Here is a 25,835-nt window from a genome sequence, read left to right on the forward strand (position 1 = left end):
TGACCTCCTGGGCTCAAGTGATCTTCCTGCCTCAGCTCCCCTAGGAGCTGGGACTACAGGTGCCACCAACTATGCACAGCTAATTTTTAAAACCTTTTTTTGTAGAGATGAGGTTCCATGATGTTGCCCAAGCTGGTCTCAAACTTCTGGGCTTAAGTGATTCTCCTGTCTCAGCCTCCTGGGCAGTTTCCCCCATATATAAGGACATCCGTCAGACTGGATCAGAGCCCACCCTACTCCAGTGTAATGTCATCCTAACTAATTACACCTGCCATTACACTACCTCCAAGTAAGGTCACATTTGGAGGTCCTGGAGGTGAGGACTTCATATGAATTTTGGGGGGTCACAAGTCAACACATGACACAGGCTTTAGAGCAGGGCTGGCAAGCACTTGCTGCAAAGAGCCAGTCAGCTTTTATGGGTCACCACTCACCTCTGTTGTTGTAGCCTGAAAGCAGCCTTAGAACACATGTAAACAAACAGCATGGTTGCTTTCCAATAAAGCTTTATTTACAAAAACAGTGGTGAGCTGGACTTGGCTCCCAGGTCAGGCTGTGGTTTGCTGACCCTGCTCCAGGGGGACAAGCTTAGACTCTGGAGTGAATCTGGAAGTCCTTGCGTTTGGACTGTCACTAAGTCTCTCCAGCCTCAAGTTCTTCATCTGTACGGCAGTGCCACAGCATGGGTGTCTGTCCCCTAGGTATCTCATGTTGAAATGTGGTCCCCAGGGTTGGAGGGGGGGCTGGTGGGAGGTGCCTGGGTCATGGGGTGGTTCCCTCATGAAGGGCTTGGTGCCGTCCTCAGGGAAATGAGTGAGTGCTGGCTCTGTGAGTTCATGCAGAGCTGGTTGTTTGAAGAGACTGACCCCTCCCTCTCTTGCTTCCGCTCTCGCCATGTGTCACACCAGCTCCCTCTCCACCTTCCACCATGACTGTGAGCTTCCTGAGGCCTCACCAGAAGCCCTGCAGATGCCAGAACTGTGAGCCAAAATAAACCTCTTTTCTTTACAAAGCACCCAGCCTCAGGGATTCCCTGACAGCAACGCAACGCAACAGACAGACAGGCAGTATAATAGCATCTGATGGAGTAACTGTGCCGAACGAGATTGGGGGTGCAAAACTCCAGGCCAGGGAGCTGCTGATCCAGCAGGCCTTCCTGCCTCTCTGGCCCCAAAGCAAAGCACCTTCTGCAGTGGGCACCATGGGCTTTCGGCTAACCCCAGCGCAATCCTGAGGAAGCACAGCTGCTTGTCAGCTGCAGGTAAGGCAGACCCAGAGGAGGGGAGGGTCCACACCCACTGTGCTGAGTGCTGCATGGGCATGGTCTCAGTCATCCCCGCACGCCCTTCCCAAGTGGCTTCTGTTATCCCCACGCACTTCAGATGAGCAAACTGAGTTGGAGGGGTCGAGGGGCTGGCCCAAGGTCCCGCAGATGCTGTGCACCAAGGGCGAGATCTGAGCTTAGGGTCTCAACGCCTCCAAGGTACAGCCTCCATCAATGCCAGGAGCAGGTCCACTGATGATGCAGACACATGACAACAGTCCATTTCCAAAGGACAAAGATGACTACTCCCAGGAGGACCCTGAGTCACTGAGAAATGCTAAACTTGTCTCTGAGCCTGTCTGGGAGGGCATGTGCATGTAGCTCATGGAGAGCCTTGGAACAAAAGACACTAGTAGGAACGGGACACTCATCCACACAGCTGGCTGGATGGACTTCATAGGTCCAAGCAGCACCATGCCCTGGCTGTTGAATGTGACCTGGGTGACTGGATTTTCCAGCACTGAGAAGGCCAGCACCTAGGAAAGCAATTCCAAGAGCAGCATGCCACTACCCTATGTGCAGCTGCCCCGTTTTTAATCACAATTCCCTCCAGCAGGGCCAGGCAGCAAAGCTGCTGGGTGGGCGGGGCTGCTGGATGGGCGTAGCCGCTAGGCAGCCCTCATTCCTGAAGTAAGCCCTAGACCTGCTCCGGCTGACCAGCAGGGTGGGGAAGGAAAATGGAGCTGCCCCTGGGGACCCCGACTCTGCCTGGGATGGCAGCCCTGCTCTCCATCTTGGCCAGCTGCCGGCAGGGAAGGGCGGGGCACTCTGCACAATGGTGTGGACACGGCTGAGGCCAAACGCGAGGAGGCACCAGGCCCTGCCTGCAGCTCCTCCTTCTTAAGGGAGAACCTCACCAACTGCCTCCATTCTCCTCCTCCCGTGGCTCGGGCCTTCCTGCTCACTGGTCTCCCTGTTTCCACTCTATACCCCAGGCTGTCTTTCACCTCTGATTCCACCACTCTCTGTCTAAAGTTCACGATGGCTCCCTAGTGCCCCAGGATGGAGCCAGCCCCACCTGTACCAGGAGCTTAAGCCCAACTCTTCCTGTTGTCCTCCCCTCTTCTCTGGCCATCTGATCTGCTCACTTGTCCTGGGAGGAGTCTCCAAAGGGGCCCAAGCTTTCATCACAACCTACTGGAGGACTGCAGCAGCCTCTCCTTGGGGGTCTATGGTCCTCCCAACTATTCTCAGTGCAGGAGCCAGAGGGACTGCTTCAAATGTAGATCAGATGGAGAGGCTTCCCTGCATCCCACTGAGCGTGCCGTGAGATGCCGGCCCCCTGCCTGGCACAGCAGGACCCACGGAGCTGCCCTCCTCTGTCCCCTATCCCTCCACCCTCCACCCACCAGCCACAGGGGCTTCCCTGTCCCTGGTACAGGCAAAGTTCACTCCGGCCCTTGGCCTTCATCCTACCTGGCGGCTCTTCTCCATCACTCTTGGGTTAAAGGACTCTGTTCCAGAGAGCCCGCCTTCGGCCACTGGCCACCGTGTGACCACGGCACCCTTGCCACGCCTCCCCACCTGAACCTTCCACAGCACAACTACTATGTCCTCATCTCTTTCCTGTCTACTTCCTGCTTCCCCACTCACCACATGGCTGGGGCTGGGGGACTAGCCTGCTCTGCTCACCAGGCCCTGGCACCCTTGGCACCCAACCCTGGCGAGGTCAACTGAGATTTCTGGAATGAGTGGCTGTATGTTCCTGATACCCAGCAGGGCGTCTGCTTACTGTGAGTTTCATCAAATTGAACAGAGAAAATAGCAGTGGCCACTGAGGACCTAAGAATTAAAGACCTGGGCCATGCAGGCTCAGAGGTTGGGGTCCAGCAGCCCCATGCAGCCTCAAGGAGGGGCCAGCCAGGGCCCTGTCAGCCCCCACCAACAAACAACTAACTCTTTTACTTAGATTCTGAGTTGAAGCAACCTCAAAATAAGATGACAGGTTATCCCAAGATCCTTTGAATCCCATTCAAAGAGGGAGAGGGCGACCTGTTAGGGACCCTTGCTGGCTGCACCACGGGGCCCACAGGCTCCATCGATGGCCCTGGCTCAGGCTGGTGCCAAGTCCGATGGCGGGATTGCCTGGACCGCGCCAACCAAGAAACGCAGTAGGTCAGCACTTTCTGGGATTTGCTGCTTTAATATTAAAATATTCATAGAGAAGTAATATCGCCGTTTGCGAGCTTCCTCCTATCCGCAAATGAGGAGCACCATCTGTTCCCAGTGCCTGGCCCGCGTGGGGTGCCGAGGGGAGAAGGGGGTTTTTGCAGAAGCGAGACTGTTGAACTGCCAGAGCCGGAAGGGTGAGCACTTGGGCCAACACCCGTCGCAAGGGCTCCCGGCACTGAGTTGTTGGGCTCTGTGGTCGCGTGACTCGGACACCACAGCATCTGCTGAATCCAGTCCAAGTGCCTGGTCCCAGGTAAGATCGTGCGTTGCAATGAGTTGTCCCAGCTCCCGATTCTCCTCTCACCCAGAGGGCTCCCTCTGTCTTCTGAATGTCTTTCATGACCCTGAAGGGTTTGAAGAGTCGGGTCAGCTGCCTGCTCAATGCACCCACTCCACAGGTGGGCTGTGTTCCGCTCAAGACATCCACCAGGAGGCCACAAGGTCTGCGAGTCCACTCCTGGCTCTTTCTGATTCTTCCTCGGCCTCTGTGGTTATTCTTGGCGCCATCCCCTCCCGTCCCCTTCAGTCGTCCACATCTCACTGTTCTCTGGATGTACAATTGTCCCATCTGTGCCGGAGCCCCTTCCAGCAGAGCCTGAGTCTTTTGTCCTTGAATGTCTCCTTGCTTTGCGGAAGGACAAGAGGTTCAAGTCACACCGCACATCTCACTGGCCCACGCCTGACATCCTCCACTTGGCCAAGGAGGCCGAGCTCCTTCTCATGGGGAAGAGCAACAGGAAACAAAGACAGCTCACTGGCTCCCAGTAAAGCAAAACTGAAAATAAGATGAGAACTGCAGAGCTGCAGACACTGCTCCGTACACATGGAGCTGCATACACATGGCTCCAGCGGCCACAGCTTCCCAGCCCTTTCTGCGGTTACTTGTCCACCATGTCATTATATCATCAAAAGAGAACACAGCCCTCCGATGCCAACCCAACGCCTTCCCGCGTTCTACCACCATAAGGCCCTTTGCCCACAGAGAACCCAGCACCTAACAGCATAGATGTACTTGTCTGTTCTGTCCTGTAATATCAGAAGAATCATGGAAGCATTACTCCAAAACACCGCCAACATACCCATAGTGGGTAAGTTCCAAGGCTTGCTTCCCGACCTTTTAGGCCTAAGAATGTGTCCTACAAAGAGAGCTCAGTGATCCGTTTTATACTTGTGCACTGTATCCTCAGGGTCCATCCCCAGAAACAGGATGATTGGGTCACAGGGTATGTGCACATGTGACTTTGCTACATGTGACGAGATGTCCCCCCACGGGGCTGTCATTTTGCCCTTCTGCCAGCCCTGTGAGAGGACGCCACTCCCCCACAGGCTCACCCAGAGGGTTGTTACTTCTGGGTTTTTGCCAATCTGAAAAGCCAGCAAGGATATTTCAGGGCTGTTTTAATTTGCATTTCCGATAACGGCCTTGATCTACGCACCTCCAGTCCTAACACCAAGGCTTGGGCCCAGGTCAAGTCCAGGGCTGTCCTGAGTGTGCTGAGCTGGGCATCCAGCAGGTGGAGGTGGGGGTGCACCCTGGCTTGAACAGCGCAGGCAGATGCTGCTCCAAAAGAAGCCATGGCCTGGCGTGGGGGAGGGGGCATGGCGTCTGGGAGCCTGAAAGCAAGTCCCTCTCACTCCTGGGATGAAGGGCTCCCTGCGGCCTCCAACAGGCAGAAGCAGCTCTCTAGCCTCTGCTCTGAAGACCAAGGACCAGTTGCAGGACTTCTGTCTGGGGTGGGAGCTCCCTCAACATTGCTCAGGGTGGGAGGCCGAGGGGACTTGTCAGACAGTACCCGTGTGGGCTGCCTCATTAGCGCAGACCTCTGCTTCCCCAGTCACCCCAGCACTTCTTGTGGCGGGTGCCTGGGCTGCAGGAAGAGGCCTTTAGAAATTCAGGCAGCAGGGAGAGCCAGCATGTGCCTCCAGACTCCCCTGCCCCTGGCTGCCTCCCCCATCCTCCTTGGGGACAGGTCTCCCCGGCATCTCTCCAACGCCGGAGCTCTGCAGGGGAGGCTGCGCTGCCCCTTGGGGAACCCAACCCCAGGGGTACGGTGCTCCACCTGAAGACCTGCTGCTGGCTGATCCTGGATGTCAAGGCTCTGGGAACAGCAGCCCCGGGCTCAGTGGGGACAAGGGGGAGTTCCTGTCCCATCCCTTCTGGGTCCAAGCCCGCCACCTGCCCCCAGAAGCCTACTGGTCAGGAGTGTGGGTTGTGGGCCGATGGCTGGAGTGCTCACCCTGACTCCTCCACTAGCCAGCTGTGTGTCCAGCACAAGTTTCTTCTGCCCTCGGGCCTCAGGCACCTCAGCCGTAAAGCTGGGGTGACAACAGGACCCATGTCACAGGTTTGCTGGGAGGCTCTAACAGGACCATGTACGCAGAGACTCTGGTATGCAGTAGGTGTTCAATAAATGTTTACTCCATACAGAGGTCAGCCCATCTAGACCACAGCTGGCGGCCAGGACAAGCCTCTTCTCACAGGGCCTGACTTCCCACTTCCTCCAAGTGAGAAAGGTACCCTGGCATGACGTACCCGGGGCATGGTTGGCTCTCTGGTCTGAGCCAACTTAGGGTGTGGTACAGAACTTGGTAAAAAGGCGTTGCCCCACTTTTTCATCCTGAAATTCTCAAGACAAAATCAAGAGGGGATTGACCACCACCAGCAAAGATGGCTGTGACTCCCACCTAGGGCTGCCATGGCCCACCACAGCTTGCACACTGGCACAGCTTGCACACTGCCCCAAAGTGCTTGATAAGTGAGTTGGGTGGGAGCTGAAATGCAGGTGGCACTGTGCTTGTCACATCGAGCTGTCTGGTGCAGGCGACCATCGTCATGCATCCCTTTGGTCCCTGGGTCAAGGAGGAGGCATTTCTGTTCCCTCACCAAACCCTGCCACAGGGAGTAGCTGCCCAGAGATGCAGTCCCATGCAGGTGCTAATGCCAATCACCAGGCCATGGGGTCCACAGGGTTCTGTTCAATGAGAGAACAGCACCTTTTCCTTATCTGTCTACGCCTTATCTACAGATAAGGATGCCTTTGTCTAATTTGCACAAGGACTCCATGTAAGCTCCTGGGAGTTCTGTCTGCATTTGCAGGATGCAGACTGACGATCGGTCTGTACTTTACAGGCTGAGGTCTCTTATGTACAGAACTGTGCTACTGGGTCAAGCTTCCATTTAAAAACCTAAACTAGAACTCATTGTGTATTTTAAAAAGACCGCACCCGTATGTTTACCGCAGCACAATTCACAATCTCAAAGATCTGGAATCAACCTAAAAGCCCATCGACTGACCAGTGGATAATGAAAACGTGACGTATATACACTATGGAATACTACACAGCTATCAAAAATAATGAAATAATGTCTTTTGCAGTTGCATGGATGGAATTGGAGAATATCATCTCAAGCGAACTAACTTAGGAACAGAAAACCAAACACCAGGCATTCTCACTTATAAGTAGAAGTTAATCTAGGGATTTGCAAAGGCATAGAGGATGGTGTAAGGGTCACTGGAGACTCAGAAGGGGGCGGGGGAAGGGGTGGAGGGACCAAAAATCACCTATGGGTACAGTGTACACAGGTGGGGTGGTTGAGACACTTAAAGCCCAGACTTCTTCACCACTATACAAATGTACCCTCTAAAGCTATTGAAATAAAGTAATAAATAAAGCCCCCACACATCTGTTTTAGGAACAGAGACAGTAGACAGTGAGGAGCCAGTGAGGGCTCAGATTGGGAGCTGGGCCTATTGAGCTGTTACCCCTCACTGTCCCCAGAAGGCCAGCCTCCAGCTCCTGGCTGCCTCCCCCATCCTCCTTGGGGACAGGTCTCCCCGGCATCTCTTCGACGCCGGAGCTCTGCAGGGGAGGCTGTGCTGCCCCTTGGGGAACCCAACCCCAGGGGCACGGTGCTTCACCAGAAGATCAGCGGCCAAGGGGAGAGACGACGATGATTGCCTTGCCAGGGCCAGGTGTGCTTGCTGAGGTTCACATGGGAGACACGCAGGCTTGGGGCCACCAGCCTCCCCCACTGTCCTGCCGCCCTCGGTTGTCCTCCTGGAGTCGCCACTGAAAGCTCTGTTCTTCTGGTGCCAACCAAGGACAAGCCTGTGATTTAACAGCTCCCCTCTCCCCTCCGCCCATCACAGCATTGGAACGCGTTCTGCGACACCCCGTGCTCTCTGTCATGGCGAAGATCATGTCTTTCTCAGGTCCATGAAGAATGGAGTGGCCTGCTGGGCCCTCATAAATCATGACACTGAGCGGGCAGATGGTTTCGGAGCATGTGGATGACGTGGGCGGCGTGAAGGATTTGCGCTCCTGGGCATAGGAATTGGGTGCTAGCCCTGAGCAGGGGGGCAGGTGGGCCCATGCTGCCTCGCCGGCATGCGTACACACCACGATCATCTATCTTCCATGCCCTGCTATGCCATCCCTTGCCCTGGGACACCCATCGGGCACCTATCCACCTACTCAGGTCCTGCGTGGGGTTCCAGGGCTATGGATCCCATCTGCATGGAAAGTCCCGGATGGCTTATATTGTCTCAACTTTCAGTAGTGCCCCCTTCTCTTGAAAAATTCTTTGGTTTGAACAACAAGTAATTGTGTCATTTACTAAGCTCAGTAAGGGAATCACAGTCAAATAACAGCAGCTGATAGTTAACAAGTGGGTCCTTATGGCCTAACCTCTTTCTACAAATCATCTCATTTAACCTTCACAACCAGGGTCAGGTGCTATTTATAATCCCGAGCTGCCAATGGGGACACAGCAGTTCAGCGACCTGTCCAGGCTCATGTGGAGGTGGGGGATTTGAACCCAGGAACGTGAATTCCAACATCTAGCAAGCACTACTGCCTCCACCAAGCCTCCAGCCTTTCCCCGATCTCACCCACCCAAGCTTGCTGGGCTTTCCCATTCCTGGAAACCTCTGCCCCCTCAGGATGGGCTTCATGAGTGGTGGCCTCTGAGTTGCCTGTGTGAATTTCTGAAAGCCAAGACCACACATGTGAGGGGAGATGGACCCGCAGGATGCAGCTGGAGCTCAGGAACACCTTACAATCAGTTGATCACAGGGTCTGACCCTGCTGGGCTCACCTCACATCTGTCCTGTTTTCTGAGAGACTTGGGGGGCACAAGAGACCAGATCTGGCACTCCAGAACCAGGTCCAGACTCTACCACCTGCTGGCCACATGACCATGGGTGAGTGAGTCATGTGGCCTGAGTTTAAGGAGAATAAAACAATCCTGCAGGTCACTGGGGGAGGACTGGACACCGCTGTCTGCTCTTCTGGCTGATGGTGCATGCGGGCGTGCAGTGAAGGATGGTGCCCTGCCATTTGTTATGTTGGTTCCAAGAACTTGGGCTCAACCCAGAGCCACAGAGGACACCTTCCCTTCCCCAACTATTTCCTACTGCTTTGTTCAGGTAGGAAAGTGTCTGCTGGGGAAGGTCTCCCAGTCCCCAGGCAGAGCATAACAGGCCAAGACGAAGCCTCCTCATTTGGGAGCCGTTGTCCCTTCCTATACCTCCTGCCCCAAATCCTTCACCATTTTTCTCATTTGCTCCTGACAAGCTCTGATCAGCAACAGAGGCCGCTGCACCTTGGCCTTGGATCTCCCTTCTCGAAGCAGATTGGAAAGTCCACCTCTACCTAGGAAAGCCCCCTCTCTCCAGGGGAGCATGCCATATCCATGCGCTCAGCCTCCACAGCACGTTCAGTGACCATCAGCCTCCGATGCAAAACTACCCCTAAGTCTGCTGCAGCAGGGGGTCCCTGAAGAGTAGTAAGAAGAGCCCCTAGCAGAGGAAGAGAAACCCAACAACGGAAGAAGACTGCCCCAAGGGGCTTCACTGGCTGATATGGGGGATTTGTTGGACATGCTGACTGACTTTTCATCTGAAGAAGGGACACACAGTCACACCTACACAACGATCACACACTGCAACCTCCTCTTCGTGACCACATCAGCCAACGGTGCCAGCCTGCTGTTTCTGCTCTTCCACACCCATCCACCCAGCAGCATGCAAGGCCGGACTGGAGAGGCCACTTGCCCAAGGAAAGAAAGAGGACTTGAGCGAGAACCAGCCCAGCTGGGACTGGGCGGAGGTGAGGGAGGCCTTGGGGAGACGGCGTTGACCTGAGACAAACACTCGACCTGAGATGCTGGCATGTATCCCACAGCAGGTAAGTGGCTAAACGGGCACCAGCCAACACATAGCCCTCCAGGCGGGCAGACGCAAGACTGGGTCCAGCAGGGCAGGGCAGAACGGGACCCTGAGCAGTCCCAGCAGTCCCATTCAGTGTGCGAGCTCAAGCCCTCTAGATCAGCTCCCCAAAGAACACGCCTCTGGGAGCTCCCGCAAGAAGACCGTTCACTGGAGGGCTGGGCCCGAGCCACCTGGGTGACCTCTGCCTTGGTGCCACCGAGCACCACCCCAGCTCGTTCTGCACCTGAAGGAAGTGAGTCTCCCTCCATCTGCTGTCACCTGAACCACGGGAAAGAAAGAAAAGGGTGTGCCCTCGCTTTCTCCCACTGACGCCATCCCCTGCCCGCCCGGGCAGGCGCACATTCCCCAGATGACTCAGGGGCAGGGAACTGAGACGCTGGCGCAGGGGGCGCATTCCACCGGTTGCCCTGGTGGCCACACAATGGGAGACAAAGGTCAGTGCTCGGGACGGTGCCCACAGGTCACATAACCAGAAAAGCCAGGGCCGAGGATGCCGCCCAGGCACCAGGACCTTCCGGAATCTGGGGTGGAATCGAGGGCACATATCTGGGGCATGAGCCCTCACTCTGCTCCTCACCCATTTCCTTAGCTCCTGGCTGGTCCCGTCCCTCTTCCCCCAGCCTGGCTTCCTCCTCAACGGCAGGAACAGGAGCAATCCCACAGCGGGATGGCACCCAAGACTCCATGTTGTTTTCAATGCAAGGCCTCCGTCAGGGCCCAGTTTCTGACCATCTAGCACACATGCAGCCCAGTGCCATGTACCAGCAGGGTGAGAAGGGTTCACAGCCCTGGGTGGCCAACACTCATCTAGTCAGGCCCCGTCTTAGGATGGCTAGGAAGCCAAAATGACCAGGAAGCTCCTCTCAGCCTTCTCCTGGGCTTGGGAGAATCGGGGTCATCCAGATCGTATGCTTCTCTGCCTGAGCCCATGGGCTCAAGACCCCTTTCTTCCCTGGGCCACATGCTCTGCTGGGAGGGCCTGAGTCACAGCCATTCTTCTGCGGCTTCCTGGTCCAGAGCTCAAGGGTGAGTGACCTCTCCAGAGTTCCGTGGTTGCTAAGGCCAGTGGACTGAGTACTGCCGGGTGGGGCACATGGGTCTAAGTCCCATGGTCCTCGCAGCTGGAGTAAGAGTCACTGACCTCCACAGCAGGCCAGGCCCGGTGATGGGCTGTTCTCTTACCTCTAAAAGCATTGTGAACCACGTCCACAGGCCAACAGCTGCAGGGTCTCCATGGGCTGTGTGGCATGCGGGCTGCCATGCAGGTCCATGAGCCAGGCACACTCCCTGGGGTTACATCCTGCCACCAGCAGGGCAGCTCCCTGAGCCTCAAACTTCTCCTTTGCAAAGTGGGGAAAACAACTGGCAGGGCTGGCTGGGTGGGAGGATTACCTGAGATAATTATGGGATTTATATTCATCCATGCATACCTGGCCTAAGGAATAGTCCACTACTATATGAAAGCTCTATTGGTGGTATATACATTAAACATAAGTATTACGATTAAACTAGTACATATGAGGGAGGACTCCAAAAACCTGGAATTTATTTATTAAAAAATGTGTATTTATTCTTATGTGTTTAAACTTCAGTCACCTTCAAAGTACTCTTAGTTTGATGCAGTACACCTATTGGGATGCTTTTTCTACTGCTCAGAACAGTTTTTGAACTTGTCAGTTTTGATGCCTTTTAGTGTTTCTGCCAGTTTTTGTTTGTTTGTTTGTTTGTTTGTTTCACCTCTTCCACATCAGCAAACTGTTTCCCTTTGAGGACTTTTTTCATCTGAGGAAACCAAAAAAAGTCACTCAGGGCAAGATCAGGTGAATAGGGAGGGTGGGAAATGGGGGTCTTGCTCTTTTGGGGCAAAAACTGCTGAACACAGCACGGTGTGGGCAGTGTGCTGTCATGATGGAAGAACCTGTTTGCACATCATGGGACGTTTCTTCCACAAATTGTGACATAACCTTCTCAAAACTTCCAGATAAAAACTTTGGTTGTAGCTGGGCTCGGTGGCTCAGCCTGTAATCCCGCGCCTTGGGAGGCTGAGGGGAGAGGATTGCCTGAGCCCGTGGGTTCAAGACCCTCCTGGGCAACTTGGTGGACCTCATCTCTACAATAAATAAAAAACAAATTAGCCGGGCGTGGTAGCGCGTGCCTGTAGTTCCAGCCACTTGGAAGGCTGAGTGCAAGGATCACTGGAGCCCAGCAGGTCGAGGCTGCGGTGGCCGGGAGCGGCCACTGCACTCCAGTCTGGGCGACAGAGTGAGACTGACTTAAAAATAAACAAACAAACAAACAAAAAAACTTTGGTTGACCATTTGATCCAGAGGAACAAAATTCTGAGTACACAAGGAGCCTACCCTCCAAAAGATAATTGTAATTTTTGGGGGGTCCCCCCTTGAACATGGAGACACTGGATTTTAACCTTGGCTATTTCTCAACCATGGCACCAGGCCCCAAGATGAATTAGAGCTCTCCCTTCTAAGTTGGTCTGAGGTTTTAGCTCAGTGCCAAAAACCAGCCTCTTGTCCTCCTGCCCCCATCAGGCTCTGACACGGAGACCTGTCCAGCTCACCTGGCTGTCAGCAGCTTCCATCCCAGTTGCTGGTCAGCCCCAGTGGTCAGAGTTATTCAGAGCTGGGCCAGGGGCCAGGCCACAGCATACCCAGCCTGAGACCTTGAAGGGCTCTGCCAGTTCCTGGAATGCCAGCCAGGGAGCCCTGGGCACTGGACCTCTCGATAGGACGGGACTCTGCAGATTCTCGCTCTTTTCCTCACTCGGGGAGGTGGCAGCACCATCAGCCTGACCCTGAGGACTTTGCCCATCTGGCAGAGTGACCCACCGAGGCCAGCACACAGGAAGGAAGGCAAAGTTGGAAGCCACCCCCATGATGTGGCTCGTGGGGTACTGATATACTCCCCACGCCAAAACGCCCCCTCCCCAGGACGCCAAACCCACCTGGCACTCTTTTTAAAAACAGTCTTATTAATTATAAATGTCACACAATAAACCACACAATTTAACATCTGCTGTGTGACATGATCCGACATGTATTTACCCATAAAAGTCACCACAATCGAGCATGAAGTACCTACCACCCCCACTTCTCTCTACCCGGGGCCCGAGCTCCTGCAGAATCTGTCTCTACAGATTAGTTTACGTTTCCTAGCCTCCTACAAATGGAATCACAACGTGCATAGTTGTTTATGTGAGCTCTGCCACTCATAAGTATTCTGAGATCCATCCATGCTGTTCCATGAATCCATAGTTCATTGCTTCATTACTGAGGAGGACCCACTGCCGGATGTTACTGGGTGTCTATCCCTCTGCTGATGGACATCTGAACTGCCTCCAGCTTGGGATGTTACAAACAAGCTGGTAAGACCATTTGTGTACAAGTCTTTGCATGGATGTGAATGTCCTAGGCGAGAAAACTCCCAGGAGTGGCAGCTGGGTCCTGTCCTATTCCTCTTTAAAGTGTCTGTTTTGCCACCATGCTTACAACCCCTAACACACCAGACGATTTGTTTTTCGTTCCGCTTTATTGTCTGCCTTCTCCCCCTCTCTCAGGCAAATGGTATTTCTGCAAAGACGGACACTACTGTATCTCCCATGTCACATGCTTTGTATAGGGTAGGGTCAGGCTGGCCTGTGACCAACAGAATGTGGCAGAAGTGACACTATGTGACTCCTGAGAGTTGGTCATAAGAAGCCTGGCAGCTTGTACTGGGCTTCTCAGAATCTTCTCTGTGGGAGCCCTGAGCCTCCATGTACAAAATCTGACCACCATGCTGCAGGGGCCTCAAATGGGTGCCGGGTTGCGAGTCCCAGCTGAACCTGCCCATCTCGCCATGGCACCAGATATGTGAGTGAAACCATCTTGGACAGTAAAGCAGAATCCCAGAGAGGACCACCGTGAATACCATGTAGAACCTAAGAGTCGTCTAGCCGAGCCCTGCCAAATTCCTGACATACACGATCAAGAGATTTAAGAAAAATAGCGGTCACTTTATGCCACTAATATTTGGAAGCAGTGTGGTACGCAGCAGTGGTAACTGGCATGCCCTTCTAGGTAAGCTCCATGAGAAATAGATCTGTCTACCCTGCTCACACATACATCCCGAGTGCCCAGAACAGAGCCTGGCAAACTGTAGGACCTCAGCTAGCATGTGCCGAACAAACAAGTGAATGGGATTCTACTAAGATTTCAGTAACACTAAGAAGAGCTCTACTTAGGGAAAACACAGTGCAGTGCTGACAGGATCTGGGTTGGACACGGAACTTCAAATCCAAATGCTGAGGCTCACATGCTGTAAGACCCTCTTGGTGCCTCTGTTTCCCCAAATGTAAAGTCAGGGTGATCCCATCCACATCATGGGGTTGTTCTGGGGTGACATGAAGAGGAGGCGTGTGCCTGTTCAGTGCAGGGCTGGCCCTCAGGAGCGTTCAGCGAGGTGTGGTCCACCTGGAGTCCTGCCTACATTCCCCATACGTTCCGCTCAGTGCCCACAGGGCCCTGCTTCCTCCTTTGTTGAATCACCGTCTGCCGGGGCAGCTCTCCAAAAAAGGCCCCACAGGTGGACAGCCTTCCCTGGGGGGCTAACCCAGGTTGAGGACCCCTGCCGGGCTTGCCTGCGTCCATGCCACCTTGGGCCGTGCTCACCAAGCTGAGCCAGGGCCACAGAGCAAGAGCACCTGGCACCACCTCAGAGGCCAGCTCTGAAGACGACCCTCCTGGGCTCACACTCTTCCCCCAGATGGAGGCCAGCATGGCTTCATTTTCCTGCCATGGTTTCAGGGCCACGTCCTGAACCCATCATGGCCAGGTGGGCAGGAGACCTGCACAGTGATGGATGCCACACCGCCAAGAGAGTTCAGTAGGGTCTCAGGCACAGCCTTCTGAAAGGCAGCTTGGAGCCTAGCTCTTCTCGCCCTGAACTCTGCTCCCTTCATTCAGCTGGATCAATCTCTGACTCCTGGGGATTAATGTCAAGCCGAGGCTCTGGCTCTGCAGCCCTTGCTCGAACCTTAAATATGGCACTGCTACAGTCGAGGCCACTGGCATTTCCTGGGACTGGAGCATTTTCAGTAAGCGGCGGGGAAGGAGGACAGGCCTGGCAGGTGAGAAGAAAACTTCTAGCGGCCAGAGACCAGCCTGGCAGCCTTGACTCCTTGGGACAATTTCCAGGGCAAAACCTGGAATGCAACACAAACCCTGGTGTCTCGGGGCCCTCTGGGTGACACCCAAATCCAGATCTTCCCCTTTCTCCTGTCTTCCTTCGTTGCTGCTGTGACCATCTAAGAGCCTCAGAATCAAAGAAGTATCTGCTAATAGCTGAAGAACACAGGTTTGGAAACCAGACTCACTGGGGATCAAGTCTTGGCTCTAAAACCTGCAAGCTAAGAGACCGTAGAATTCTTAACCTCTCTCATCCCCATTTTGTAGACGGGGAAACTGAGGCTAGCAAACACTATCTAACAAGTGTTGTTGGAAGATCAATGGTTTATGTAGGCAAAGCAAATAAGACAGAGGGCAGCACATTCCAAGTGCCAGATAAGTATCAGCTGTAATGATTACTATTCAAAAGCAATGCAGTATGAGTTTATACCTCAATCATCCCAACTACAAAATGAGCATAATTTCCACCCTCCAAATAGGGAATGGTTGAGCTCTGGGAAATAGTCCCAAAACAGGGATCAGATACATATGGGTGGGTCCTAAAGGGTGTCTGTGTGTTTCCAAACAAACCAGACTTTCCGTTTTCCTCAGGAGAAATGGAAGGTTTCCATAATTAGAACCTTAAGACATCATGGAATTTACTGAGAATCTGCTCTAAATGTTGAAGTGGATGCTGGATGGGCACCCGTTAGGGACGGGGATGCCTAGGGGAGGAGCCTGTGCTGGCTGGCTGTCCAACTCAGAGGCTCAAGGATTCAGGGACAAAATCCCCAGGGAGTCAAGGACATCAGTCCCTCAGCTATAAAAAAATCTAATGCCAAAAAAAAAAAAACCAAAGAGGACAAAGTTTTCTGCAACATGTAGACTGTCTCAGACTCTAGGAAAGATTCTGGAAACTATTCTATTTACAAGGATGTCTCTGGTGGACTGTGACAGTGATAGCTGCCAAGGAACCCTGCCTTATGGAATCCCACCCACATAGTGCTGGGCTTGGTCAGGTGACTTGCTTTGGTCAATGAGACATCATAAAGCACAATGCAAGAGATGGCTTACAAGTATCTGTACAAGGTCACCTACAACGTTAAGGACCTTAACAGGGAGACTGAGTATAGAGGAACTCTTTGCAACTTTGCTGCAAGTCTCAAACTACTCTACAGTGTTTATTATTATTTAAAAGTATGCATGCATTAGGAATCTAGCCACCATGCGAAGCAGCCAGGGTTAGGACCCTCAAGTCACATGCCCAGTCGGCAGCGTGACACAAGAGATTATGGGCACTTCTTCCACCTGACCTTAAATTATTGTCAACTGGATCACACTTGGAATCTAAGCAGCCTTCAAGGGACATCTGTTGTAACATTTAAAAACGGTAGTATATCAAGAAGACATTCTGTCTGTAGAGCTCAATTTTCTGGAACCATCCACCGAGTTTCGAGATTTACCAGCTAAGAAACTTCCACATCAGGGTAGTGGGACTCAGAGGGGCGCCTGTGGCAGCCCCAACGGCCAGCAGCATATCTGGAGGCCCAAGAAACAGCGGCAGCTCTGTGTGTACAAATTACCGGAAAGCAACAGACAGGTTCAAGAAGCTGCCCAGAAGACAAGCAGATCTCTGACACATGGAAGGAGACAAAGGAAGGAGTGCGGACGAGGGAAGTGAAACAGGAAACATCAAGTGGCTTTTCAAACCCACAAGGTGCTGTGGTGACAAGGACGTGTGGATAGAAAGCAAGCAGCCACAGCCACCCCAGTGTGGGTGACGCATCCCTCTACTCAGCAGCCCCTGGGCCACCCCCTATCCATCTGTCTGAAAGCCTGGTCACACTTGCAAAGGCAGCCAGGGCATGGCCACTCCTGCTGGGAACTTTAAGGACAATGGTCCCCCACCCCCAACCCCACTGGGCTTAAGACAGTCTCTGCAGCCTGGACCTCTTCAAACCAAGAATGTCTACACCACAGATTCTCATCCTAAAGCCTCGTTGTCCATTTGAAAGAATACGATTCAAATCATTTGCATTGAGTGTGTAGTGGGTGCCGGGTACAGTGTGGGCAGGGCCTGGAACTCTCTGGATCCCAGGTACAGACATGGCTTCTAGTGTAGGGAAGTTTTCAGGAACATCTGGTGAATGAGCAAATTAAACAATCAAGTTCAGCGGCATCCGAGAGCTCAGTGTAGGCATGTGACTCACTCCGTGGCAGGGCAGGGCCCCAACAGGCCTTCCTCCTTCACTAGAGAGGACGCTGTGTCTGCTTCGTTCAGCTGATGAGCCAGCCCTGGCTGGGTGCTGTGCCCTGCGGGGGTCTGTTAAGGAAACAGACAACACCCATATGTGCTGAGTCCTGAGTGAGGACAGTGCCCAGGGCTACCAGGTCCAGGGAGGGAGAGGCCCGGCATCAGGCTCCTGCTCTTGCTGTCACAAATCACCACGATGTAGTGGCACAAATTTATTGCCTTGTAGCTCTGGAGGTCAGAAGTTCAGAGTGGGTCTCACTGGGCTGAATCATGGTGCTGGCAGGGCTCATTTCTTCCGGAGGCTCTAGGGGAGCACTGGTTTCCTCGTCTTTTCCAGCTTCCAGAGGACGTCTACAATCCTCGGCTTGTGGCCCCTTCCCCCAATCCTTAGAGCCACAATGGCAGGCTGAGTCGCTCACTGAATCCCTCTGGTCTCTGCCTCTTGGTTGCGTCTCCTCTGACTCCGACTCTTCTGCCCCTTCTCCCTTGTAAGGACACTCGTGACTGTACCAGGTCCCCCAGATAACCCAGGTTCATCTCCTCATCTCAAGGGCACCTGGTTAGCATCCTTCATTCTGCTTTGCGGTGTGACCTAGCTCACTCGCAGGTTCCAGGAATTAGGATGTGGGCATCTTTGGGGGAGGGGACTCTGTAATGACTCTGCCTACCACAGGCCAGAGCCCACTGGGCAGGGCAGTCAGTCCAGAAAGTTTCCTCAAGGACACAGAGCCTGAACTGGGATTCGGAGGAAGGGTGACCGTCAGGAGATGGGGGAGAAGGGAACACAAATGCAAAGACTTTGAGAGGACAGAGGGGAGATGACACCACAGGCTCATCCAGAAACCCCAAATACACCCACATGCTGGGACAGAGATCAGGCTGCGCAGGCAGGGGGAGTGAGAAAGAGATACAGACACCCCACTTCTCATGGTGACTCTTGCTCCACACCTCCGTGGTCTGGAGCTGCTGATATGGCTCTCAAGGCTCATCACGACCATCTTCTCCGCCCCCTGCAGCAAGGCCTCCTCGTTGAGGTCCGGTGTCCCCCCCCAAGGCTGGTCTTCCTGCCTTTGTTCAAATGATTTTCCCCCCAGGAATACCCTTCCCCTTACCTGCCGGAGAGCTCCAGACCCTCGCAGCTGAAGTTCAAGCCTGGCTCCCATCTGGTGCTGTTGCGTAACAACCTTGACATGTTCATAACCTCTCGTTGCTTGTCCCCTCTTCTATGAAATGGGGAAACAGCAAGATTCGCCCTCACGGGGTTGTTGTGAGGTTAAAGTGAGTTAAAGTTCTGCACTGTGTGCCTATAAAAAAATGCTCAAAAATGCTAGCTGCTACCACCACCACAACCACCGATATCGTTTCAGGGGTCTGTGAGGAAAACAATTTTGCTGAGAATGCTATGATGTTATCTGCCTTTTTCATGGTGCTAGTATTTGAATGGCTGTAGAAAAGCAATGGCAAGAAACTACTGACATGTTAGCGGAAACCATGGCTGTGGCATCAACCTGTTAATTAATAGTCACTATGGTTTTTATAACATGCACTCATAGCTTTAAAAAAAAAAGGATAGTTTTACTTAGGGGTGTCTTTGAGGAAGCAGTAAAAATTATTAATTGTATTAAATCTCCCATTAATAAAACAGGAAGTACATTTAAAGCACTTTTGCTGCATACCAGAGAACAATGGCTCCCTCCAGGAAAAACATTTGTTGTCTGAGTTGCAAGCTAAACTAGTCATGTTTTCACAGACCATCAATTGCACTTGAAAGAATGACAGCCATATAAGTCGGGACATCTGCCCAATTAATGAACTAGGCTCACAAATGAATGAAGGGAACCCCTTCCTTCCAGAAAAACAACTGACAGTATTTGTTGCCAGTGATAACACTTGGGTTTTTTAGCAAAAATTAGAATTTCAGCAAACAAGATCTGCCACCATGACTTTAACAGCTTCTCAATACGTATGTGATGTTAACACACATGACTTTTTAAAAAAGATTCTCGCTCTGTTGTTCCATCTGGGGTGCAGTGGTGTGACCTTGGCTCACTACAGCCTCGACCGTCTGGTCTCAAGTGGTCCTCCTGTCTCAGTCTCCTGAGTAGCTGGGACTACAGGTGCAATCTACCTAGTCACGCTAATTTTTAAATATTTTGTAGAGATGGGGTGTCACTCTGTTGTCCAGGATGGACTTGAACTCCTGGCCTCAAGTGATCCTCCTGCCTCACCCTCCAAAGTGCTGGGAATTCTTGGCCTCAAGTCATCCTCCTGCCTCACCCTCCAACGCCTGGCCTCATGTGTCTTTTTATATCAATTTATAATTGAAAAAATCATAGCGAATAAAGTACCCAATTCCTAAGTGAAAATTAGACCAGTGGATTTTAATAGAGCAGAATACAAAGACTTTAGTGGATAAGATTTCAGATGCCACACTGCAACAAACTTTCAAGAAACTCCACTAGTGAGTTTTTGCATGGTATCAAGTAAGAATATCTACAATTACCTTATAAAGCAATTCACACGTTCCTTCCTTTCCCAACTACATATCTGGATTTTCAACCCAAACACCAAATCACAATAGACTGAAGGAGCAGAGATGAGAATTCAGAACTTTGCTATGAAGCCAGACATCAATGAGTTTTACAAAAATGTTAAAAAATAAAAACAAAAAGAATGCTGCTTCTTTCACTCAATTCTCTTTGCTTGGGGAAACAGTTACTTTTCATTTTTAAAAGATTTCATTTATGTTAACATGTAATGGGTTTACGATTGTTATTTTAAAATAAATTATTGAAGATTTAAATATTTTTTCTGGTTTAAATTTCAAAACTGGTAGCTACCAGTAGATCTAAACTCTATAAGCAAAAGTTCTTTGGAAGTCTCAATCTTGTACAAGTGTAAAGTATAAAAGGTTTAAGAAGTGCTGTCCTAAGAAAATAAACAGATTTACATACACAGTTCTTTATTATTACAGTGTTTATAATGAGAACAAAAAAGAGAGGAAAATGGAAAGAATGTAAGTGTCTAATAACAGGGAAATGGTTAAATAAATTATGGCTCCTCCATTTGGTAGAACATCACGTAATTATTAAAAATTATGTTTTCAGAGAGTATTTATTGTTGTGGGAACATGTGGACATCCTGGCCATGCTGCTAAGAGATTTAAACAGGAAGAAGTGAGTTGTCATGATCACTGTGTCTACACACCCTGGTTCTTGGGGAGGCAGGGAACAGAGCAGCCTGAGGAGGCCAGGAGACAGCCCCGAGGGTCTCAGGGTTGCCACGCCATTCTCCATTCTCCCTTCATCTTTCAGGCTTCCACCTTTAAGTCACAATAGACCAAAACCCCAAACCAAACATTCCCACACTCATTCCAAAGAAACAAAGGAATCTTCTAAACCCTCATTTCCCCCAAACTGGGTTCTTTTCATCACTCCACACTCTCACAGGCTGGAAAATCTGGGTCTCACCTAAACCCAAAGACTGGGCTGTGGGGGTGGAGGTCAAGGGGGACTCTGTGGAGTGGGGGTGGGGACACATGTGGAGTGGAGTGTGGGTGGGAGGGGAGATCCACAAAGTAGAGGGAGGGAGAAATCAGTAAAGTGGGGATGGGTGGGGGGAGGTCCATGGAAGGGGGGAGGTGGGGGGTATCTGCAGAGTGGAAGTCATGAGGGCTTTGCTTTCCCCACTCCGTGGGGACATGGATCGTCTACAGGTGTCACCGGCATCTGTTGCCAGCTGTGCCTCTGCGTGGATCTCACCCTCCTCCTGATGGGCATAGAGCTCCTCCTTGTCCTGGCCCCTTCTGTCCACATCTGTCTGCAGTTACTCATACGTGCTGCGGCTGGTGGGGAAGCGTCTTACTTGCAACTTTGGAGAATTCCAGCAGGGGCTGGGGCAGCTGAAGATACCACCTGACTGCCTTTCAGGAATGCCGTGACCTGGAGCCTGGGCTTGGGGCGTGGGGGTGTCTTAGATCTGGGTCCCCCGTCAGGGAAATCAGACGGTCAAGCAGATTCGAGGAGGTCTGCCAAGCCCCTCCCATATTCCAATAATCACTCAGCATTTGCCCTAATGATACAAGTACTGTATATATCATTTAATTCTCACAACAACCATATGTGTGGTGTGTGCGTGTGTGTGTGTGTGTGTGTGTGTGTGTGTGCATGGTGTCCCACTTATGAGACAAAAAGGTATTATTATTATACTCAACCACACAACTAAGGAACCATGTATGTTTCACAGAGGTTAAGTAACTTTCTTAAGGTCACGCAGTTAATCAGTGTGTGTGCTTGGCAAAATCACTTCTCATACATGCAAGGCCAGTAGGGCCACAGTGCACCCCAATGTCACTACAGCTTGAAAAGGCCACCCATAACACTGTCCTCATGACCCCACCAGAAACAAAAACCGGTAGAAGAGGGTCACCCCCCTGCCTTGGAGAGCAATATGTATTGCTGCTGGATTTGAGCCCAGATCTGACTTGAGTCAGCCATCTCACTGCTGAGGTTACAACAGCCTCTTGTCTCACACTCAGGCCAACTTCATTCCCAGGGCACACACCTGGAGGGAGGATGTGGCGTGTCAGTGCCGTGAAAAAGTCTCTGCCTCTGCTGCTGACCAGCTGTCACCTTGGCCAAGTTCCTCAACCCCCTGAGTCTCCCCAGTAGCTCCTAGCAGGACTGAGGTGAATGGCACTCAACAAAGCTGCCCTATAACAAATACTGACAAGTCCTCATTGCTGGTATTATTGTTCCTACAAAAGCAGCATCTCACCGGGCAGTCCCTGGGTGAGGTCAGTCAGCAGAGTCAGAAGGAAGCAACGAGACAGCCCCATGCCCTGTGGTCTAAGGGGAGAAGGGGGTACACTGTGGTGATGGCAGGGGCTGCCTACCACCTCCCCAGACATTGCCCCGTTTAATTCTCACAGCCTCCTGCAAAACCACCACCACTTTCCCATCACTCAGATCAGAAGTGGAGGCTCAGAGAGGGCAGCTGCCCATCAAAGGAGCAGGGGAGTGGTGGGTAAAGGAGCCTCTGCCCCCTTGCCAGCCCATCCCTCAGGACCTGGGAACAGCTGAGGGCGGTTCTCTCCCCACAGAACCAGAAGGCAAGTGGATTGAAAATCCTGTCCCTGGCGGAGGACAGAGGGCAGGTTTCCCCATCCTGGGCACACACACTGGGACGGGAGCTGAGGTGACATCTGGTGGCTTCTGGTGCCAGTCCCGACTCTGCCGGATCCTAAAGCTTAGCAGGACCAAAGGCTGGCACAGTCTGGGCCCAGCAGCACATTCTCCCGAGACTTGGGTCTCTGTCCTGAGAGTGGGAGGGGGTGCTGTGAGCCCCCTGGGGAGGTGGGCACAGGGGTGGATCCCCCGGATCTGCCTGGATTGTGGGGCGGCTGTGCGGAGTCCAAGCATGCGTGACTTCCCACGTGTGCAAGGTCAGCAGGACCACAGTGTACCCCAATGTCACTACAGCTTGAAAAGGCCACCCAAAACACTGTCACCGTGAACCACAGAAACGAAACTCCAGCACATGAGGGTTGGCCCTGCCTTGGACCAACCTGCCTGGCCAGCTCCTGCTCCTTCTGGGTCAGCTGCACTTGGATGGCAACATGTACTGCTGAAAAGAGCTCTTGTCGAGTGCTGGACACCCCAGGGACAGGTGCCCCCTCACCAAGGACAGCCCAGGCTCCCTGGGGGACTGTCAGTTGGGCAAAGGACACTCAGCCTGCTCAGCCTGCTGCCCATGACACCACTGGTCAGGGGACCTGCTCTGACTGTCCAGCAAAACCATTCTCCCCTTCCCCGTTAAGCAGTAGTGGGACAAAACCAGGAAGATGGAAACTACATTTCCCAGAATCCCTCTGGATCTCTGGTGGACTGATGGGAACACAAACACTCACCAGTCTCAAAGGCTCCCCAGGGATGGCTGAAGGAGAAACAGATTCTACCTTCTGTCTGCCCTGGGTCCCTCTGGCACAGCAGCATGCTATCAACTCAACGACTTAGCCCGCTTTGACTGCAGAAGTGATATTTTAAAGGAGTATTCACTGTTCTAGTAAATGGCAAGTAGAAAGCAAGTTGCTAAGTTTCCTTGCCTTTTTCCCCCCAGAAAAAGCAAAGACACTAAGGGGCTCAAGAGATCACTGCAGACCCCAAAAGGTGATCTTCTCAGGTGTTTTATGCCTGAGTTTTCAGCACTGTGGAGCCAGGGACAGGTGAGACAATGGTTTCCGACCTTTCTCAGACAACCTATGAGACGCTTCCTCCAGCCCTGCAGGGTGGAGCCATGAGCCTCCAGGAAGAGGGATGTGGGGGCTGCTGGGTCCTGGCTCCGGCGAAGTCAGGCTGAGCATGCGGCCCCTTGGCTTCCTCGTCTCCTAAGCCAACTTCTGGCTGAAGACACACCGGCCAGGTGATGATTACAGGTCCCTGGTCCTTCTCGTCAAGGGACCTCCGGACACCTACACATGTTGTCTTCCAACTCCTCCCCCAGTGCCCAGGAGAGCCCACCACCACGAGCAGGAGTGAGACGCAGGACACGTGTCCTCCAGCAGAGAAACCAGCACGTCCACCCTGACCCATGAGGGGAGGCAGCGATGGGCCCCAAGTGCTGGAAAGAGACCCAGCTGCCGGGTCAGCATCCTGACCCAGTGAGGACACCCACCTGCCATTCACACCCAGAGCAAGGCACCCCTGTCCAGCCATGATCGGCAACACACGGAGGTCACACTGGGCAAGGAACAGCCACCCCCAAAGGAGGGATAGGGCAGCCAGGGCTGGGGTGGGCGCTGGGAGACCCCGTGTCCATCATGCCGCTCCCCTGCACAGGGAGGACCCTGGGTCTCTGGGCCCGACCTGAGCCCCAGGTGGGAGAATGGCAGCCGATGGTCACTCACCCTGCAAAGCCTCCTTGGCTCTAGCCAGTTCCTGCTCCTTCTGGGCCAGCTGCACCCGGAGCTCGGTGGCCGAGAGGACCTCGGAGGACTTGCCGCCCTGTGACTCCTCCAGGTCCTTGGCCAGCATCTCCTTCATCTGCCGGAGGAGGTGGACTTCCTCCTGGAGCCGGGACACTTCTTCCCGCAGGAGCACTAGGGGAGAAGAACACAGGGTTAGCGACAGGAGTGTGGGCTGCCACTCGCTCTAGGGACAGTGCAAAGCTGCCCGGGCTCTTCCTGCTTGCTTTGCACTCAAGGCCTTTCCCACATATGCGCAGGGGAGGAAACCCTCGAAGCCACTACCTTAATCCAAAGAGCCACGGCTGCACCCTGAGCCCCAGCCATAATCTGCAGAGCACACCTCGGAGGCCCCTACCCAGCCACACTCTCGAGGGCTCTGTCACTGCTGTCAGGGCACTGAGCGTCCATACCATTGGCCGGTGGTCTTGAGAGTCAGCGTTGTGACCACAGGCCAGCAGCATGCAGAGCTGAGCATTAAATGCATTATCTCATTTAATCCACCTAAATTTTTTGAAGCAGGGACTGTCACAACCCCATTTTACAGATTAGGATGTCAAGGCTCAGGGAGATTAAGTAACCCCAGGAGATCACAAAGTTAGGAGGTAGCAGAGCTGGGGCTTGAACCAAGGCCCAACCAACTCCGCACCCCGAGTTCCCAGTCTCACACGTGGGAAACAGCCCTGAAAAGGCACATGTTGGCTGGGCATGGTGACTCATGCCTGTAATCCAAGCACTTTGGGAGACCGAGGTGGGAGGACTGCTTGAGCCCAGGAATTTGAGACAAGCCTGGGCAACACAGGGCCTCATCTCTACAAAATCTCAATAAACTAGCTGGGCATGGTGGTGTGCACCTATGGTCCCAGCTGTTTGGGAGGTTGAGGTGGAAGGGTCGCCTGAGCCCAGGAGGTCGAGGCTGCGGTAAGCTGTGATTGTGCCACTGCACTCCAGCCTAGGCCACAGAGCAAGAATCCAACTTAAAAAAATAAAATAAAATAAAATAAAAAGAGGCGCTCACAACACATCTTGCAAAACACATAGCCTTGAAGAACTCCGCACCATGTAGAAACAACCTCTGGCTGTCCTGTAGTAACAGGGGGTCTAACGAGCAGTGAGAGGTGACACCCTGGGCAGATGTTCCTGCATCACCTAAATCCAGGAATGGGGCCAAGGAGAACACAGTGTCCCCTCAGGCCCTGGGGTGGCACCCAGGCATGCCATCCTCTTACACTGAGGAATGCTGTCAGCATCACAGTCCTGGGGTGGATGAACAGACACCCACTCCCAGTCAGCAGCACTAAGGCAGGGCACAGGGCGCTGGGGCAGCGAGTGGAGTGGGTACAGTGAGTGCAGAACTACCAGAGTGCAGGGAGAGTGGGCCTCTGTCCCTCGGTTCCCTCCGCCAGCGTCGCCCTCTCCCGGGGCCCAGGGCCTCTGTCCCACTGCGCCCTTGCCCCAAACGTCCTTTCCTGGGTGTCAGGACCTCTACCCTGCAGCATCCTCCCCCCAGAATGCCCCTCCCAGGTCTTCTGTGCCCCAGCCTGGGTCACACGAGCCTCCACGCGGCCCCATCACCTCCACAGAGGGGTCTTCTCGCCCCACCTTGTGGTGACGTCGCCTCAACTGTGTCTTCCTCCCCAGTTAAGCTGGGCTCTGAGGTGCATGAGGACTGTCCGTGTCCCCCACTGCCATAAGCACAGTGCCCCCGCCATCCCCTCCCCCACCCCCCCAC

The 25,835-nt window shown here is 53.0% G+C and overlaps 1 protein-coding gene across 1 annotated transcript in view; it reads right to left on the reverse strand.

The window, feature by feature from the left end:
- Window positions 1–25,835, reverse strand: part of KAZN (kazrin, periplakin interacting protein) — a 142,358-nt gene that overhangs the window by 91,815 nt on the left and 24,708 nt on the right. The window contains exon 2 of the mRNA XM_021710195.1: window positions 24,047–24,238. Coding sequence (XP_021565870.1) covers window positions 24,047–24,238 — 192 coding nt within the window. The remainder of the gene's footprint in view (window positions 1–24,046; window positions 24,239–25,835) is intronic.

The sequence above is a fragment of the Carlito syrichta genome, unplaced genomic scaffold (genome assembly GCF_000164805.1).
Source record: "Carlito syrichta isolate Samal-C Ts95f unplaced genomic scaffold, Tarsius_syrichta-2.0.1 Scaffold288275, whole genome shotgun sequence".
Classification (NCBI taxonomy): domain Eukaryota; kingdom Metazoa; phylum Chordata; class Mammalia; order Primates; family Tarsiidae; genus Carlito; species Carlito syrichta.